Source organism: Balaenoptera borealis, assembly GCF_965194805.1.
Source record: "Balaenoptera borealis genome assembly, chromosome: 17".
NCBI classification, from domain to species: Eukaryota; Metazoa; Chordata; class Mammalia; order Artiodactyla; family Balaenopteridae; genus Balaenoptera; species Balaenoptera borealis.
Genome location: NC_138876.1, coordinates 55,900,001 through 55,913,966, shown reverse-complemented (window position 1 = coordinate 55,913,966; position 13,966 = coordinate 55,900,001). Strand labels below are relative to the sequence as shown.

General features: G+C 37.2%; 1 protein-coding gene across 12 annotated transcripts in view; it reads left to right on the top strand.

The window, feature by feature from the left end:
- The window catches only part of RALYL (RALY RNA binding protein like), an 877,709-nt gene that overhangs the window by 324,817 nt on the left and 538,926 nt on the right, over window positions 1–13,966 (top strand). For all 12 annotated transcript variants that reach the window (XM_082363566.1, XM_082363568.1, XM_082363574.1 and 9 more), the window contains one exon: window positions 5,282–5,560. In XM_082363566.1, the coding sequence (XP_082219692.1) occupies window positions 5,282–5,560 (279 nt within the window). The remainder of the gene's footprint in view (window positions 1–5,281; window positions 5,561–13,966) is intronic.

The window sequence follows — 13,966 nt, the reverse complement described above, 5'->3', positions numbered from 1 at the left end:
AGAAGATAAAATAAAGTAAAATAAAATATACTAAAATAAAGTTATTAAAATTAAAAATTAAACAATAATTATTAAGAAAAATAATTCTTAAGTAAAAAAAATACAAAAAGAAACGGACAGACTGAACCCTAGGACAAATGGTAAAAGCAAAGCTATACAGACAAAATCACGTATAGAAGCATATGCATACACACTCACAAAAAGAGAAAAAGGGAAAAAAATATATATATATCTTTGCTCCCAAAGTCCACCTTCTCAATTTGGGATGATTCATTGTGTATTCAGGTATTCCACAGATGCAGGGTACATCAAGTTGATTGTGGAGATTTAATCCTGTGTTCCTGAGGCTGCTGGGAGAAGTTTCCCTTTCTCTTCTTTGTTCACACTGCTCCCAGGGTTCAGCTTTGGATTTGGACCGGCCTCTGCGTGTAGGTCATCTGAGGGCGTCTGTTCTTCGCTCAGACACAAAGGTGTTAAAGGAGCAGCTGATTCAGTGGCTCTGGCTCACTCAGGCCGGGGAGGGGGAGGGGTACGGATGCAGGGCGAGCCTGTGGCTGCAGAGGTCTTCGTGACGTTGCAGCAGCCTGAGGCGCGCTGTGCGTTCTCCCTGGGAAGTTGTCCCTGGATCACTGGACCCTGGCAGTGGCAGGCTGCACAGGCTCCCGGGAGGACAGGTGTGGAGAGTGACCTGTGCTTGCACACAGGCTTCTTGGTGGCGGCAGCAGCAGCCTTAGCGTCCCATACCCGTCTCTGGGGTCCGTGCTGATAGCCACTGCTCGCGCCCGTCTCTGGAGCTCCTTTAAGCTGCACTGTTAATCTGTCCTCGCGCACCAGGAAACAAAGAGGCAAGAAAAAGTCTCTTGCCTCTTCGGCTGCTCCAGACTTTTTCCCGGACTCCCTCCTGGTTAGCCATGGTGCAGTAGCCCCCTTCAGGCTGTGTTCACGCCGCCAGCCCCAGTCCTCTCCCTGCAATCCGACCGAAGCCCGAGCCTCAACTCCCAGCCCCCGCCCATCCCGGTGGGTGAGTAGACAAGCCTCTCAGGCTTGTGAGTGCTGGTCGGCACCGATCCTCTGTGCAGGAATCTCTCCGCTTTGCCCTCCGCACCCCTGTGGCTGCGCTCTCCTCCATGGCTCTGAAGCTTCCCCCCTCCGCCACCCACAATCTCCACCCGTGAAGTGCTTCCTAGTGTGTAGAAACCTTTCCTCCTTTACAGCTCCCTCCCACTGGTGCAGGTCCTATCCCTATTCTTTTGTCTCTGTTTTTTCTTTTTTCTTTTGCCCTACCCAGGTACGTGGGGAGTTTCTTGCCTTTTTGGAGGTCTGAGGTCTTCTGCCAGTGTGCAGTGGGTGTTCTGTGGGAGCTGTTCCACATGTAGGTGTATTTCTGATGTATTTGTGGAGAGGAAGGTGATCTCCGCGTCTTATGCTTCCACCATCTTGAAGCTCCTCCTCTCTGCAGTAGAGTTTTTTTTTTTGTTTTATTTATTTATTTATTTATTTATTTATTTATTTATTTATTTTTGGCTGTGTTGGGTCTTCGTTTCTGTGCGAGCGTTTTCTCTAGTTGCGGCAAGCGGGGGCCACTCTTCATCGCGGTGCGCCGGCCTCTCACTATCGCGGCCTCTCTTGCTGCAGAACACAGGCTCCAGACGCGCAGGCTCAGCAGTTGTGGCACACGGGCTCAGTTGCTCAGCGGCACGTGGGATCCTCCCAGACCAGGGCTCGAACCCGTGATTGCCCCTTGCAGAAAGGGCAGGAGCAAACTCAAACTGCTTGGGTCCTTGCTGCATTTTAAGTCTTTACACTTCTTTTTTTTTCCTTTCCCTTTGTGCTTATTCTTTCACTTTACTCGTAGGATGCTGCACTCGTAAGCCTTTCACCCAGCACTTCAGATGGAGCTCCTAGTGAGAAAAAATCAATTTTTCATTTTAGATATTACAGTTTTCATCTTTAGATGTTCCACTTGATTCTTTTTTGTATCTTTAATTTCTCTCCTGATTATGGGTCATATTTTTTGATCTTGGGATCTCTAGGAGGTTTTAACTGGATTCTAAAGATTTTGTATTTTATGTTGTTTAGTGTCTGAGCTCTACTTTTCATAAAGAAGTATTACGCTTTGCTCTCATAGACAGTTAAGTTGTTTTTTGGTTTAGTTTGATCATCCTGAGAATTGTTTTTAAGTTTTGTTAGGGTGGTCCTTGAGTACTTTTTACTCTGGGGATTATTTATGCCCATTACTAAGGTCTGGTCCTTCTGATGTCTAAATTTAATGATTGAGGGATCCAATTTGGACTTTCTACTGTTGCTGGTAGGAATTGAATGATACATAGCATTTTGTGGGTCTGGGAAGCATTCAGCTCACAGCTTTCCAATAACTTTTTTACCAGCCTCATAGAAGTTCATCCATTGCATGCATATCCTAGGAATCAGCATAGATTCAAGGGACCCCTAAGATGATTTCTGGAATTACTTCTCTGTATAGCTCTCTTCTCTCTAGAAATCTGCTTCACAAATCCCTGCCTCTTTAGACGCCTTAAACTCTGATCTATCACATAAATTCAGTAAGGTCCCTGTCTCTGCTTTCAGTGATACACACACACTGCACACACACACACACACACACACACACACACACACACATACACAGACACACACACACTCACCAACTCTATGACATGAAATATGCTTCCCAGACAGAAAGCTGGAGCAATCCCAGACCTTACTTTGTTTTTTTTTTTGGCTCAGCTGTCATAGATCCACACTGCCTGTGGCTTAATGTCAGAAAAACATTTGTTCCATGTATATTAGCCTGATTTTCTAGTTGTTTGAGTCAGAGAGGTAATTTAACTCTTGTTATTCCATCATGCCAGAAAGTGGAAGTCTTTCTTCCACTCTTCCATGATGACGAGTCATGTAACAGAGAAGCACAAGCTAAATATTACATTATGAGTTAAGGCTTAATTTTTCAGGGAATATTGATAGTGTACAACACAGTGACAAAACTCTTTCATTATTAAAACCTGTTAGAAACTGGCAAGTAAGTCTTTATGTGAGCAGTTAGATACACAGAGATTTTAAGGTGATCAAAAGTCATTAAGTAGAATTACACAAATGACAGTTTGGACTTACAGTTATGAGAGTCATCTACATAGAGTAAAAGGATGGAGTCACAGAAAGCATGTAGACACTTACAGTAAGAATTCAGACTGCAGCTGTGCCCTCATTTTAAATTTGACTCAGGGTCACTGTCAAAGAAAGACCACTGGGCTCTGTAAACCATGTTTATGACCTCTTCTAACAATTCTTGTGTTTCCATTTTAACCAATTTATTCCTGTCCAGGAAAGAAAATGTCGACCATAAGAATCATTCATTCTTAAAAGTAACTTTATGATATTTCTAAAAATATCTACCACATAAGAACAAAAAGAAAATAATATTATTTCTATGGATTGCATTACTGATGTTGGACTAGAGTTGTAAGAAAGGTAGCCCTTAATACATTCTGGAGCCAAAAAGGGATATTTAGTTTATTTTTCCTCCTCAGTGTGGTTAAAATACACTAGATTATAGGAGGAAGCTAAATGTTTGTTTAAAATACATATGTACACCTTAATTTTTCTTATTTGAATTGATTCTCACAGCATTAGCTTAAGGTATGCAATAGCTCAAATTGCGAAATTTAAAAAAAATCAACTTTCGTTTCCTTCAACCTTAACCTTGAATAATTCTTAAAGGAAGCCCTTAAATGTAGCTAAACCAAAACAAACAAGGCAGCAATATAATCCTTGTTTTCAATGATGCCATACTCAATTTTTATGTGAATAACTGTTTATGAAGTCAACCTTCATTATAAGGAGATATGTATAATGTTGTGTCCAATATTTAGTAAAATTTTAATAATCCAAGAAGTAATCATTAACAGCCTAATTTGAAACATTTTTGTGTTATGTGGTTGCTCTTGATTTTAGAAGTAGCTACTTTAAATGAATAATGAGTAAATTTTCAAGTATATCTAATTTACATGTCTTTAAAATTTCCACCTCTTTAGTGCTCAATTTAGAAATGTCACTTTAAATTGTGTTTAAAAACAATATACACTTATTAATTATTTATATAGCTATAAGATTTTAAGAGATTATTTGCATAAAAATATAATGTCACTGATAAAATGTATCAATTAACTAGTGTTCAACAATTATCATCAATATTAGAGATTTTATCCTTGTTGAAATTTTAGTTTCACCATACTAGTTTCTTTAAACTGGTATGCACTTTAGAAGATGATGTCTGGCAAAAAAAAAAAAAAAAAAAAAAGATTGTGCTTAATAAATATTGTTGAATGAATTTTTAAAGGCTTAAAAAATAAATCTGCAAGTGCTGGAGTACTTGGAAATTAAAGTTTCATTGAGTTTAATTAAGCACAATTAAATACTCTGCCAAACTCACAAAACAGTTTTTAGAAATACTAGCAGTCCTTAGGCAACATAGGAGCCATTAGTTAAATGAATTAAAACTGCGGTTGAGAATGAAAATTTCAATACAGATGCCCAGTCTACTAAGCTGCTGATCATTGATGAAAACTAGCTACACATGCTGTTTTTTCTTTCTTTCTTTTTTAAACTGATATTTGGTATTGGTTATAGAGAATGTACAGAATTAATTCTGGTTAAATCCTTTATTTCAAAATATGTTTTTCTTATGTTAAATTTTCCAAAAAAATTTTTAATTTTTAATTCCTTTTTTTCTCTTCCGCAGCATTTAACGAAATGAATTGTTAGTTTCTGATAGAAGGGTTTTGATAATGAAATAGCTAACATATCTACGTATTATAGAAAATGTAGAAATAAAAATGCATGTTCTCCACTATAAATGGAGGTTACAGTACTATATTCCACCATCAGACCTTAGCCATTCTGGATTTTCTTTTTCACTGATAGATTAAGGTGGCTTATTTCTCATACTTGCTTCTGAAATATTGATAGACTTAAAAATAAAAACTACAAAACATTTAATCACTGTGCAGGCCTGAATTGTAGATAAATTAATCAGGAATTTATTTATAACTGTATGCTAAATAATTATAATTATTTTTCTACTTCATTTTGCAATGCAATATTCACCTTTTATTACTATATTACTAAATTTTCTTCTCAAGAAAATCAGTAGTACTTGGGGATTTGAGTTTACCTGGTACACTATTGAAAAATTGTTAAAAGCCAATGGTATCCATTCAATCTAATTATTTTCCTTTTGAATTTTTTTTGTTTTGTTTTGTTTAAGGATTAAAACAAGGTGAGCCAACCATGACTGGCAAAACACAGACCAGCAATGTCACCAATAAGAATGACCCCAAGTCCATCAACTCGCGTGTTTTCATTGGCAATCTAAATACAGCCATTGTCAAGAAAGTTGACATTGAAGCCATTTTCTCAAAGTATGGAAAAATAGTTGGCTGCTCCGTTCACAAAGGTTATGCATTTGTACAGTACATGAGTGAGCGGCACGCAAGAGCTGCAGTGGCTGGAGAAAACGCCAGGATCATCGCAGGCCAACCGCTTGGTAAGTCCCACTCCGGTATGGGTTTCACATTAGTGTTCTAGTCTCTGAGCATATCTGGACAAGCACTACTATAATATTTATCTCTTAACCAATTATAGTACTTATATATTTATAATTTATATTATTTTCTTGTTCTCATATTGGTTTACTTATAAGTACCTTATTTTCTCTACGAATTTATAAGCGTGAGATCGTCTGCTTTGTAATACTTCTTGCCTCCACCAGTCTTAACAGGTCCAGGCAAATAAAAGATATGCATCATGTTTAACTTTATTTGACTTGCAATGATGTCTTATCTTCTAGGAAACACTCTGTGGAGCAAAAAATAAAATAAAATAATTACTTTTTATACTTATAGCACTTGCTCTGAGGGGCTAATGTATTTTCCTCATTTACTGTTTTCATTTTGGGGGGAGAAGGGATAGAAAATAGCAAAGGGAAGTAAATCTTTATAACTGGAAAAGGAATATAAACTATTCTTCCTTATCTAGGCAGGAATCTTGTATGTCATGCCTGTTCAGTCATGTGCAATAATCAGATTTATGTCTGATGTCCAGGGAATAATATAGTTTTTTTTTCAAAGAAATGAGAATATAGTCTGAAGTAAAAGGAAAATTCTTAGGAGAAAATACTTTGTAGTAAGTATGCAGATAAAAATAAAAATTAGACACTTTTTTCTACATAAGGAAAAAGTATAATTAAGACATCAGTGATTCCCTAATTTATATCTTTTGTGAGGTTCAGATTCTTTTTTTTTTTTTTAAACATCTTTATTGGAGTATAATTGCTTTACAATGCTTTAGTTTCTGCTTTATAAAAAAGTGAATCAGTTATACAGATTCTTATATTAAACTGATTATACCAGGTCTTCTTTTGGATATCCACATTGCAGCTTCCTTCACCTGCATACTTCTCCATCACAATAAATGGAACCTTCATTTATCCAGTTTTTCAAACAAAATCCTAGGTATCAACCTTGATTCTTCTCTTCCCCCCTCACTCCAAATGTAATCCATCATCATGTTTCATCAATATATCCCAAACCCAATCAACTTTTAAATCTATACCAATAGCCGTCTTATACAGGCCACCGTTATCTCAGGTGAACTACTGAAATAACCCCCTAACTGGTCTGCCTCTTTCCACTCCTGCCAGTGTCCCTTTAAAAACATAAATGAGATTATGCCATTAATTTGCTCTTAAGTCTGTAATGCCTTTCATTGCACCCAGAATAAGGTTTATTCTATACCATGGCGATGATTCACCACATTACCTCATCTTCAACTCCATCTCCTTCTCTCTGCCTTCTTGTACCACCTCAGTGTTGCTGGCCGTCTTGATATGCCTCAAACATTCCAAGATTGTTCTACCTCAGAGGCTTTGGACTTGCTATTCCCTCTGCTCAGAAGACAGGTCCTTGCTAATCATTCTTTCCCTGCTTTACTGTATGCTGTGCTCAAATTTTACTTTCCCAAAGAGGCTTTTCTGACCAACTTATCTAAAATAAAATAGTCTTCTACCCTCTTGCCTGCACTGTCTATTCTATTATTGTACTTTGTATTTTTTTCATAGCCCTCATCAGTATCTGGAATTACATATTTTTATAAAAAATTTTTTGGCCACACCACGTGGCTTGCGGGATCTCAGTTCCCCAACCAAGGATTGAACCCAGGCCATAGTGAGGAAAGGCCAGAATCCTAACCACTAGGCCACCAGAGAATTCCCTGGAATTACATATTTTAATTTATGATGTTACTTCTATCATGTCCACAGACATAACAAAGATGAAGGAGCATATAAAAGAAACAAGATATAAAAGCATAAACAAATCAAGTTAGAAGAGTGTTAAGAATGTTGTATTACCAAGTTATATAATGTAATTATGAAAAATTGGGGGGAAGGTATGGAATTCGATAAAGTGAGAGTGAAGTCTGAGGTAATAGTCTTGAGGAAAAAAAGATGTTTTACATAAGTGCTTGCAATAAAACCACAAATAATCGTTACCATATAAGAATATAGTTTTATTTATATTTCTCCAATTCACTTTTCTATATTTTAAAGAAAAAGTAATGCCGTCCAAAAGACATTGGTAAGTTTTACATATGTCTTTTTTTTTTCAACATCCCCATTCTACTTGTTTACCTTGATATTGGAATTTTCTGACCAATTTTGCTGTAACTTCTAAGTTGAAATCTCTACTTAGGGCCACATCTGAGCCAAAATCAGAGAAATACCCATTTATTGCCTCTATCTTGATTGTTATGAGATTAGTACATACTAGTAGAGATGCATTTAACAATTAATTTTTAAAAATTAATGACAAATGTAAAGTCCAGTTCACGTGTTAAAGAACTATAGCTAATTTTCCAGAGTCCCTTTTCCTATGTCAGGGAGGAGGAAATTTCCCCCTCTACCACTCTTGAGTACTTGTGGGTGGGCTAGTAATAAAATTGACAAAACATAGATTAACAGGAGAAAGGGGAACAAATTGTAATTTGTGCACATGGAGGTCTCATAGAAATGGGGCCAGAGAGAAGTAGCCAGAGCAGGCAGCTTTTATACTTTTGAGACAAAGAAACAATAAATTTTGTTTTTAACATCTTTACTGGAGTAAAATTGCTTTATATTGTTGTGTTAGTTTCTGCTGTATAACAAAGTGAATCAGCTATATGTATACTTATATCCCCATATCCCCTCCCTCTTGTGTCTCCCTCCTACCCTCCCTATCCCACCCCTGTAGGTGGACGCAAAGCACCGAGCTGATCTCCCTGTGCTGTGCAGCTGCTTCCCACTAGCTATTTTACATTTGGTAGTGTATATATGTCAGTGCCACTCTCTCACTTCATCCCAGCTTCCCCTTCCCCTTCCCCATGTCCTCAAGTCCATTCTCTACATCTGCGTGTTTATTCCTGTCCTGTCCCTAGGTTCTTCAGAACCATTTTTTTTTTTTGATTCCATATGTATCTGTGAGCATATGGTATTTGTTTTTTTCTTTCTGACTTACTTCACTCTGTATGACAGACTCTAGGTCCATCCACCTCACTACAAATAACTCAATTTCGTTTCTTTTTATGGCTGAGTAATATTCCACTGTATATATGTGCCACATCTTTTTATCCATTCAAAAGAAACAATAAATTTGAGAGGAATTGACAGGACGAAGAAACTTAGGTTTGGGGACTTAATTAGTAAGGAGATTAAGCAAAGTATGGGCTTGAGTAGCACATTAGTAAAGAAGTAAGGTTTGCTTATACAGGTTTCTCTGCCCAAATTCCCTATCTCTGGCAATAAGGGTGTCCTTCTACCTCCTGTTGTAGGGAGGGCACCTTTCACATGAGAGAGATTTATTTCCTGACTTTAGAGAGACAGAGAGGAGGGTTAGTGTCCCTCTTGCATCAGCTCCTTCTTAAGTAACTTTAATTCAAAATAATCAATATGTCAATGAGGCATATTTTGGGGCAGCCTACCCTGGGCCCTAACACCTGTTAGGGTGCTCACTTATTCACTGTCCTTTTGAGAAGAATGCAATGGGGAAGGAGCAATACCCACACTAAAAATTTAGTGCCTTACTTAGAAAAACCCAAGGAAAAAAATGATGACACCAAATCACTATGCTTTGAGAGCCACAAAATTAAATTGTGCTTCTAATAAGATACCATTTTTCATTCCCAGTCATTCTGGGATCCTCTCTCGGTTGTGTCCTCCAGTGAGTCTCTGGAGCACCTATTTAATCAGCCATAATCACCCTTTCTGCCTGAATCCAAGTCAAAGACTTTATTCTTTTAGTTGAAATCTAGTCTCTCACTCCTTGTGTCTAAGTTGAATGTCTTTTCATACAAAGCAAATGCTTTATAACTTAATAACTTTGCTTTTCAGGGCAAGTGTTTCAACATACTCACTTTTTCTTAAACCATATTGCTAGAGACTCAGGAACATCTTGTCTTCCAGATGTTCCTTATAGGAAGCTGGTTCCTGAAGAAAACACTTAGTTTCCCAGGATGTATATTCATTACTGGCTTTAAGTATTTTGCTTTTAGTGACAAGGGAAACTTAGGTTTAGGTAAAATCACTTGCTTCTTGAAATTTTTGACTCTCAAATAAACCTTTTATGATTTGCAAATCCCACTAAACCCTACAAGCCCTTGATTTGAAGTGGATTGATTATGGATCAAATAATAGACCACTGACATATGAAATAGATATTAACTTCATGTACCACAACTTATTTAAGCATTGTTCTTTCTCTTTAGAGTGGGAAGAAAATTTTTTTTCTTTTTTTTTTTATTTAAACATCTTTATTGGAGTATAATTGCTTTACAATGGTGTGTTAGTTTCTGCTTTATAACAAAGTGAATCAGTTATGCATATACATATGTTCCAATATCTCTTCCCTCTTGCATCTCCCTCCCTCCCACCCTCCCTATCCCACCCCTCTAGGTGGTCACAAAGCACCGAGCTGATCTCCCTGTGCTATGCGGCTGCTTCCCACTAGCTATCTATTTTACATTTGGTAGTGTATATATATCCATGCCACTCTCTCACCCTGTCACATCTCACCCCTCCCCCTCCCCATATCCTCAAGTCCATTCTCTAGTAGGTCTGTGTCTTTATCCCCATCTTGCCACTAGGTTCTTCATGACTTTTTTTTTTTTTCCTTAGATTCCATATATATGTGTTAGCATACTGTATTTGTTTTTCTCTTTCTGACTTACTTCACTCTGTATGATAGACTCTAACTCCATCCACCTCACTACAAATACCTCCATTTCATTTCTTTTTATGGCTGAGTAATATTCCATTGTATATATGTGCCACATCTTCTTTATCCATTCATCCGATGATGGACACTTAGGTTGCTTCCATGTCCTGGCTATTGTAAATAGAGCTGCAATGAACATTTTGGTACATGACTCTTTTTGAATTATGGTTTTCTCAGGGTATATGCCCAGTAGTGGGATTGCTGGGTCGTATGGTAGTTCTATTTGTAGTTTTTTAAGGAACCTCCAGACTGTTCTCCATAGTGGCTGTATCAATTTACATTCCCACCAACAGTCCAAGAGTGTTCCCTTTTCTCCACACCCTCTCCATCTTTTATTGTTTGTAGATTTTTTGATGATGGCCATTCTGACTGGTGTGAGATGATATCTTATTGTAGCTTTGATTTGCATTTCTCTAATGATTAATGATGTTGAGCATTCTTTCATGTGTCTGTTGGCCATCTGTATATCTTCTTTGGAGAAATGTCTATTTAGGTCTTCTGCCCATTTTTGGATTGGGTTGTTTGTTTTTTTGTTATTGAGCTGCATGAGCTGCTTGTAAATCTTGGAGATTAATCCTTTGTCAGTTGCTTCATTTGCAAATATTTTCTCCCATTCTGAGGGTTGTCTTTTGGTTTTGTTTATGGTTTCCTTTGCTGTGCAAAAGCTTTTAATTTTCATTAGGTCCCATTTGTTTATTTTTGTTTTTATTTCCATTTCTCTAGGAGGTGGGTCAAAAAGGATCTTGCTGTGATTTATGTCACAGAATATTCTGCCAATGTTTTCCTCTAAGAGTTTGATAGTGTCTGCCCTTACACTTAGGTCTTTAATCCATTTTGAGTTTATTTTTATGTGTGGTGTCAGGGAGTGTTCTAATTTCATACTTTTACATTTACCTGTCCAGTTTTCCCAGCACCAGTTATTGAAGAGGCTGTCTTTTCTCCGCTGTATATGCTTGCCTCCTTTATCAAAGATAAGGTGACCATATGTGCATGGGTTTATCTCTGGGCTTTCTATCCTGTTCCATTGATCTATGTTTCTGTTTTTGTGCCAGTACCAAACTGTCTTGATTACTGTAGCTTTGTAATATAGTCTGTAGTCAGGCAGTCTGATTCCTCCAGCTCCCTTTTTCGTTCTCAAGATTGCTTTGGCTATTCGGGGTCTTTTGTGTTTCCATACAAATTGTGAAATTTTTTGTTCTAGTTCTGTGAAAAATGCCAGTGGTAGTTTGATAGGGATTGCATTGAATCTGTAGATTGCTTTGTGTAGTAGAGTCATTTTCACAATGTTGATTCTTCCAATCCAAGAACACGGTATATCTCTCCATCTATTTGTATCATCTTTAATTTCTTTCATCAGTGTCCTATAATTTTCTGCATACAGGTCTTTTGTCTCCTTAGGTAGGTTTATTCCTAGATATTTTATTCTTTTTGTTGCAGTGGTAAACGGGAGTGTTTTCTTAATTTCACTTTCAGATTTTTCATCTTTGGTGTATAGGAATGCAAGAGATTTCTGTGAATTAATTTTGTATCCTGCTACTTTACCAAATTCATTGATTAGATCTAGTAGTTTTCTGGTAGCATCTTTAGGTTTTTCTATGTATAGTCTCATGTCACCTGCAAACAGTGACAGCTTTACTTCTTCTTTTCCAATTTGGATTCCTTTTATTTCTTTTTCTTCTCTGATTGCTGTGGCTAACACTTCCAAAACTATGTTGAATAATAGTGGTGAGAGTGGGCAACCTTGTCTTGTTCCTGATCTTAGTGGAAATGGTTTCAATTTTTCACCATTGAGGACGATGTTGGCTGTGGGTTTGTCATATATGGCCTTTATTATGTTGAGGAAATTTCCCTCTATGCCTACTTTCTGCAGGGCTTTTATCATAAATACGTGTTGAATGTTGTCAAAAGCTTTCTCTGCATCTATTGAGATGATCATATGGTTTTTCTCCTTCAATTTGTTAATATGTTATATCACGTTGATTGATTTGCATATATTGAAGAATCCTTGCATTCCTTGAATAAACCCCACTTGATCATGGTGTATGATCCTTTTAATGTGCTGTTGGATTCTGTTTGCTAGTATTTTGTTTTGCATCTATGTTCATCAGTGATATTGGCCTGTAGTTTTCTTTCTTTGTGACATCTTTGTCTGGTTTTGGTATCAGGGTGATGGTGGCCTCGTAGAATGAGTTGGGGAGTGTTCCTCCCTCTGCAATATTTTGGAAGAGTTTGAGAAGGATAGGTGTTAGCTCTTCTCTAAATGTTTGATAGAAATCACCTGTGAAGCCTTCTGGTCCTGAGCTTCTGTTTGTTGGAAGATTTTTAATCACAGTTTCAATTTCAGTGCCTGTGATTGGTCTGTTCATATTTTCTATTTCTTCTGGTTCTGTCTCGGCAGGTTGTGCATTTCTAAAAATCTGTCCGTTTCTTCCAGGTTGTCCATTTTATTGGCATAGAGTTGCTTGTAGTAATCTCTCATGATCATTTGTATTTCTGCAGTGTCAGTGGTTACTTCTCCTTTTTCATTTCTAATTCTATCGATTTGAGTCTTCTCCCTTTTTCTCTTGATGAGTCTGGCTAATGGTTTATCAATTTTGTTTATCTTCTCAAAGAACCAGCTTTTAGTTTTATTGATCCTTGCTATTGTCTCCTTCATTTCTTTTTCATTTATTTCTGATCTGATCTTTATGATTTCTTTCCTTCTGCTAGCTTTGGGGTTTTTTGTTCTTCTTTCTCTAATTGCTTTAGGTGCAAGGTTAGGTTGTTTATTCGAGATGTTTCCTGTTTCTTGAGGTAGGCTTGTATTGCTATAAACTTACCTCTTAGCACTGCTTTTGCTGCATCCCATAGGTTTTGGTTCATTGTGTTTTCATTGTCATTTGTTTCTAAGTATTTTTTTTTATTACTTCAGTGATCTCTTCTTTATTAAGTAGTGTGTTGTTTAGCCTCCATGTGTTTGTAATTCTTACAGATTTTTTCCTGTAATTGCTATCTAGTCTCATAGCGTTGTGGTCGGAAAATATACTTGATATGATTTCAATTTTCTGAAATTTACCAAGGCTTGATGTGTGACCCAAGATATGATCTATCCTGGAGAATGTTCCATGAGCACTTGAGAAAAATGTGTATTCTGTTGTTTTTATGCGGAATGTCCTATAAGTATCAATTAAGTCCATCTTGTTTAATGTAACATTTAAAGCTTGTGTTTCCTTACTTATTTTCATTTTGGATGATCTGTCCATTGGTGAAAGTGGGGTGTTAAAATCCCCTACTATGAGTGTGTTGCTGTCGATTTCTCCTGTTTTGGCTGTTAGTATTTGCCTTATGTATTGAGGTGTTCCTATGTTGGGTGCATAAATATTTACAATTGTTATACCTTCCTCTTGGCTCGATCCCTTGATCGTTATATAGTGTCCTTCTTTGTCTCTTGTAATATTCTTTATATTAAAGTCTATTTTGTCTGTTATGAGAATTGCTACTCCAGCTTTCTTTTGATTTCCATTTGCATGGAATATCTTTTTCCATCCCCTCACTTTCCGTCTGTATGTGTCTCTAGGTCTGAAGTGGGTCTCTTGTAGACAGAATATATATGGGTCTTGTTTTTGTATCCATTCAGCCAGTCTGCGTCTTTTGGTGGTAGCATTTAA